Source organism: Vigna radiata, chromosome 8 (genome assembly GCF_000741045.1).
Source record: "Vigna radiata var. radiata cultivar VC1973A chromosome 8, Vradiata_ver6, whole genome shotgun sequence".
NCBI classification, from domain to species: domain Eukaryota; kingdom Viridiplantae; phylum Streptophyta; class Magnoliopsida; order Fabales; family Fabaceae; genus Vigna; species Vigna radiata.
In genome coordinates this window covers 4,824,653-4,831,127 of record NC_028358.1, presented here as the reverse complement: position 1 = coordinate 4,831,127, position 6,475 = coordinate 4,824,653, and the positions used below count along the sequence as shown (strand labels likewise).

The window sequence follows — 6,475 nt, the reverse complement described above, 5'->3', positions numbered from 1 at the left end:
TCAGAATTATTGCTACCGGCACCAAGACCTTCAACCAGTACCAACCAGAATTTCATTCTGAATTGGTAAGTATCTGAACCCTTGTAGTTTCTTAGCCTTCTTGCATGCATGTGCCTTTAAAACTTGCATGTACTTGTAAAACCATCTCTCTGACCCTATTCTGTATTTAACTTAGACTTTGGAACCTTAGAAGAAATAGTTGTTGTCAACCAATCTAACTTTGAAGTCTTAGCTGGATTTAGAGGTAAGGGAAGCTTATAAAGTTTAATAATTTCTTTGTATGGTTTGAATGTGTGTCTGATTTAATGTATGATTCACATCTAAAGTATGTTGCTTGATTTCTTATGATTGAAATATGGTATGTTGTTGTATGAGTTGTATGATAAGTATGAACTATAAATTCTGCACTGATATGAGTATGTATAAAACTTAGAGAAAATATGAATCTGAGATCGAAGGTCATTAGGACCGTTTGGTCCTCCCTTTTTCCGTTCGGTCTGTTCGGACTGATCGGCCTAGTGTGTTTACTAAACTTAGTTGCTTTCCTTTAATTATTTCATTGTCATATACTTAAGAACGCTGGTCATAAACCAAGCGTTCGGCCTTACAAGTGTTCGGCCTTAGGCTGACACTTAAAATATAAAACTTGCAAATCTGATATTCTTCCTTTTGAAACCGTTCGGTCACTTAGTGACTGAATGGTCTAGTGAGCTTTTGTTATTGAAACGTCCGGTTTGTTTGACTAAAGTCCTTTTGAGAAGTGTCCGGTCATAAACCAGCCTTCGACCATAATTAGTGCTTGTTTTATAACATTCTTTGCCAAACCGTCCGGATGACTGTTACTTATAGTCAATCCTTTGGGGTACGATTTTATTCCTTGTCGGACCATTCAGCCAACCATTTGACATTCTTCTGTTATTCAGTCTCACCCTTGATCAGACCGTCCGGTCATTATTAGTGTTAAGTCTTTGATGGTTAGTTCTATTCGTTGCCAGATCGGCCGATCAACTATTATAAGTGTTCGACGGCATCCAGTTTTAATTCTTATTGGACCATTCGGTCATGTCTCTTTGTCTCATTCCATCTTTTATTCTATCGTTGATAATCTGGTCGTTTTCTTGACATCCTTCCAGTCTGAAAGTAATAATGAACATATATCGAATTTGGTTGAGTAAGGGAATTCCAATGGAGGAATGTCTCATGATTTGGTGATGATTGGTAAAGTATGAACATGGTCAGACCCAGACTTGGTCGTCCTGATCCTGATATTCCGTGATGACGCTTTCTCAGGTAGAGAAAGGTTACTCATGTGTGGGAATGGCGGGAGGTCCGCGGTCATACGAACAAATGATCGTTTGAGGACTAACCTCGGGTGGCAGTTGATAAGTAAAGGCATCTATTACACCACACCGGGTGCTAGGGACGTCGGACTACGTGGTTCATACCGTCCGGACAGTGTCGTAGTAGTCGGTCATAAGTTAATCCACTTAGTACGCATGTATAGGAATTTTATGCCTGCATGATTGATTGGTTTGCTTTGTATGTTTACTTGCATGACGAAATGATTAATTAAATTTACATAAGCTTACCCTTATCTGTTTTGTCTTTGTCTATGTTGCCGTTCGGTATCCGACCGTTCGGTTATTCTCTTCATTGCAATGATCATCCTTTTGGATGTGAGTAGAGGATACCTTAGAAGCTACCTTAGAGGCTACTCTCGAAGATGTTGAGCAGGCCGAGCAACCCGTGGAAGCTATGCCTGAGAGCTATGCAGGACCTTCCGGTCCTTAGTATAGTTTTCTTTTACTTGCTGTATAGGAAACTTTTTGATGTTGGCCGTGAGGTCAATGAACCTGTATTCTAGACTGTTCGGTCTATTTTGTAAACGTTGTATTCTATATTACTGATTCCACAGTTTTAAACTTAAAGTATATTTTATACTTCTATGCATATTCACTACTGTTCTTCTTTATTGTTCATGATAATTCCTAAAATGAATTGTAAGTTACATATTTATTGGGATGTTAGAATGATTTATTGGGATGTTAGAATGATTTATTTGATTTTCTTGACAAATAGTTAAAAGTAATAAAAGTAGAGTCTAAAACACATGTAAATGAATTATTGTAGAAAAAAAATTGTACTATATACATGAAGTTTTGAACCTTATGTTACGGGTCATTTGAAATGACTTGGAAAGTCAATATTCATTAAAAAATAATGCCAATTTACCTAATACTAATCATGAATTGTGGAAACAAGAGTACAGAAATCAACTCAAACTTTAAATATGTTTTTAATTACTTTAAAATTATTTATTCGAAATATTGATATTTTTTTTTCTATTTCTTTTTTCAACATTTTAAAAAAAATAGATATAATTAATTTAAATCAATTTCAATTACGTTATATTTTTTATTTGTCAAATACATTTTTAACTGTACGAAATTTAAATTCTAGTACGAAACATATTTGATGTATGAAATAAATATTAACATAATTAAATTAAAATAATTACATTTATTTATTCTTAAAATTTCGGATAAAAATATATTTTAAAGATTAAAAATATATTTAATAAAAGATAGATAATAATAATATTTATAAATACTTTTAATCTTTAAATTTGATTTTTCATAGTTGTTAACATGATTAATGTGGCTAACAACATCTAGATCATGTTGGTAAAATAATAATGTGAAAATACATTTTAAAGATTTTTCGGGCTAAAATATTTTTATTCTTTAAAATTTGCATTAAACTTTATTTTAGTCCGTTAAATTTAAAAGTGATTTTTTAACCACTCAAAATACAAAATTTACATTTTAATTTTTGTAAATTAAAATATTTTAGTCCTCCAAATTTAAAAATATTTTTATAATCTCTAAATTTGAAATTAATTTTTCATGTCTTCCGATTTTAAAGTAATTTATTTTTACTTTCAAATTTGTGTTATTAAACAGTGATATGACAATAAATTAATATTTTTTTAAGTGGAAGAAACTATCCGTATTAAAGACGATAAATTATGAAACACGCCAACATAGACATAATAATGTTGACTTGGGTCATATACCATTGACTATTAGTTTATAAGTAGCGGCACATTCCATCAATAACATGCAAGCTTTCTCTTACGTTGCAATTCAATATTGTATGAACAATTCAGTATGATGTTCATATTTCCAACACTTCTGTCCATGAAGTTCCAACCTTTTTGGTTGATTCTTCTAATGTTGTTTTGTGCATTTCCCCATTCTCATGCTTTCAATTCTTCTGGAATTGCTTCAGAAGCAAATGCTCTGCTGAAGTGGAAAGCCAGCTTTGACAAGCAGAGTCAAGCTTCTCTCTCTTCATGGACTGCCAACACTTCTTGCAATTGGCTCGGAATTGCATGTGATCACTCCAATCATGTTTCCCAAATAAATCTTCAAAATATTGGATTGAGAGGTACGCTTCAAAATCTCAACTTCTCAATGCTTACAAACATTCACACTCTAAATGTAAGTAACAATTCTTTGAACGGAAGCATTCCTCCTCAAATTGGTGTTCTGTCCAATCTAGTTGTTCTTGATTTGTCTGCTAATAAACTCTCTGGGATTATCCCTTCTGAAATAACACAGTTGATTGGCCTTCAGACATTAATCATGGCACAAAATACTTTTAATGGGTCCCTTCCTCAAGAAATAGGAAGATTGAGGGAGCTGAGAATGCTTCATGTTCCTTATTGCAATCTCACAGGGACAATCCCAATCTCTATAGAAAAGTTGAACAATTTGATTCATCTAGATATAGGATCCAACAACCTTTCTGGCAGCATTCCTCAGAGAATTTGGCACATGGACCTAAAGTATTTGTCATTTGGAACTAATAAATTCCATGGTTCCATTCCCAAAGAAATTGTGAATATGAGGAACCTGGAGTTTCTATATCTTGGGGATAGTGGCCTTTCTGGCACCATGCCCCAAGAAATTTACATGCTGAGGAAACTAGTATATCTCGACATAGGCCATTGTAATCTTTCTGGACACATTCATCGTGAAATTGGTAAGTTGATCAATCTAACTAGTCTTAACCTTTATGGAAACCAATTTTTAGGCTCTATTCCTCCTGAAATTGGACTTTTGAGAAAACTCGGTGAACTTGATTTGTCTCAGAATTTTCTCTCTGGTAAAATCCCTTCCACAATTGGAAACTTGAGCAATCTAAACTTTCTTTACCTTTATGACAACCAATTATCTGGCTTTATCCCATATGAAATAGGAAATTTGCATTCCCTTCTAACAATCCAGTTGCTGGGCAATAATCTCTCTGGACCAATTCCTACTTCCATAGGTAACCTGGTCAATTTGGAATCTATTTTACTTCATCAAAACAATCTTTCTGGACCAATTCCCACTTCCATAGGTAACCTGGTCAATTTGGAATTTATTTTACTTCATCAAAACAATCTTTCTGGACCAATCCCTGTTTCCATAGGTAACCTGGTCAATTTGGAATCCATTTCTCTTTCTCAAAACAACCTCTTTGGACTAATCCCTACTTCCATAGGTAACCTGGTCAATTTGAAATCAATTTTACTTGATCAAAACAACCTCTCTGGACCCATTCCTACTATCATAGGTAACCTGGTCAATTTGGAATCCGTTTCTCTTTCTCAAAACAAACTTTCTGGATCCATTCCTTCCACTATTGGAAATTTGTCGAAGCTTCGTCAATTATTTTTATTTGACAATAATCTCTCAGGACCAATCCCTACTTCCATAGGTAACTTGGTCAATTTGGAATCTGTTTTACTTTATCAAAACAAACTTTCTGGATCCATTCCTTCCACTATTGGAAATTTGTCAAAGCTTCACGAATTCATTTTATTTGACAATAATCTCAGTGGCAAGATTCCAATAGAAATGAACAGGATTATTGCTTTGGAAAGTTTGCAGCTGGTTGATAATAATTTTGTTGGCCATTTACCTCACAACATTTGTGTTGGTGGAAAGTTGGCAAAATTTTCCGCTAGCAATAACCATTTCACTGGCCATATTCCAGAGAGTTTGAAGAATTGCTCTAGCCTTCTACGAGTGAGACTTCAGGAAAATCAACTAACTAGAAACATAACAGATGCTTTTGGTGTACTTCCAAACTTGGTTTACATCGAATTGAGTGAAAACAATTTTTATGGTCATCTTTCACCAAATTGGGGGAAGTTTCGTAGCCTCACAAGCCTCAAGATCTTAAACAATAACTTATCAGGTGTTATCCCACCAGAACTAAGCGAGGCAACCGAATTATGTGAACTTCAGTTATCCTCAAATCATCTTACAGGAAGCATTCCACAAGATTTATCTAAATTGGTTTTGTTGTTTAGTCTATCACTCAACAACAATAATCTTTCAGGAAATATTCCCTCAAAAATTGCATCAATGAAGAATCTTCAAATTTTGAGGCTTGGATCTAATAATTTGTCTGGGTTAATTCCAGGCCAACTTGGAAATTTGCTCAGTTTATTGGAAATGAATTTGAGTCAGAACAAATTTGAGGGAAATATTCCCTTAGAGCTTGGCAAATTAATATCTCTTACAACTCTTGATCTCAGCGAAAATTTGTTGAGGGGAACATTAACACATGTGCTTGGAGGGTTAAAAAAATTAGAAACATTGAATCTCTCTCACAATAGTCTCTCAGGTGATCTTTCTATCTTTGATGAAATGATGAGCTTGACATCTATTGATATATCTTACAATGATTTTGAGGGTCCACTTCCAAACATTCCAGTCTTTCGCAATGCTACAATTGACGCAGTAAGAAATAATAAAGGCTTGTGTGGCAATGTTAGTGGCTTAAAGCCTTGCCTAACACTAAGTGGGAAATCACATAAGCATATGACAAAGAAAGTCATAACAATGGTTCTACCCCTTACTTTGGGCACTCTAATGCTGGCATTGTTTGTTATTGGAGTCTTGTATTATTTATGTAAAACTTCAATGAAAATGGAAGAGGAAGCTACCAATTTACAAACTTCAAACACATTTGCTATATGGAGTTTTGATGGCAAAATGGTATTTGAGAATATTGTTGAAGCCACTGAAAATTTTGACGATAAGCATCTCATTGGAGTTGGAGGGCAAGGACAAGTTTACAAAGCAATGTTACCCTCAGGTCAAGTTGTGGCTGTAAAGAAACTGCATTCAGTTCCAAATGAAGAAAAGCTCAATGTGAAAGCTTTCAGAAGTGAGATCCAAGCTCTGACAGAAATTCGCCATCGTAACATAGTAAAGTTATATGGGTTTTGTTCGCATTACCAATGGTCATTTATGGTGTGTGAATTCTTGGAGAAGGGCAATGTCCAGAATATTTTGAAGGATGATGAAGAAGCAATTGCATTTGATTGGAATAAGAGAGTGAATGTTATTAAAGATGTAGCAAATGCTTTATTGTACATGCATTATGATTGCTCACCACCAATTATTCATCGTGA

General features: G+C 34.5%; 1 protein-coding gene across 1 annotated transcript in view; it reads left to right on the top strand.

Annotated features, from left to right (window-relative positions):
• Positions 1–3,200: 3,200 nt before the first annotated feature.
• The window catches only part of LOC106770110 (probable leucine-rich repeat receptor-like protein kinase At1g35710), a 3,905-nt gene continuing 630 nt past the window's right edge, over positions 3,201–6,475 (top strand). The window contains exons 1-2 of the mRNA XM_022784757.1: positions 3,201–4,407; positions 4,768–6,471. Coding sequence (XP_022640478.1) covers positions 3,201–4,407; positions 4,768–6,471 — 2,911 coding nt within the window. The remainder of the gene's footprint in view (positions 4,408–4,767; positions 6,472–6,475) is intronic.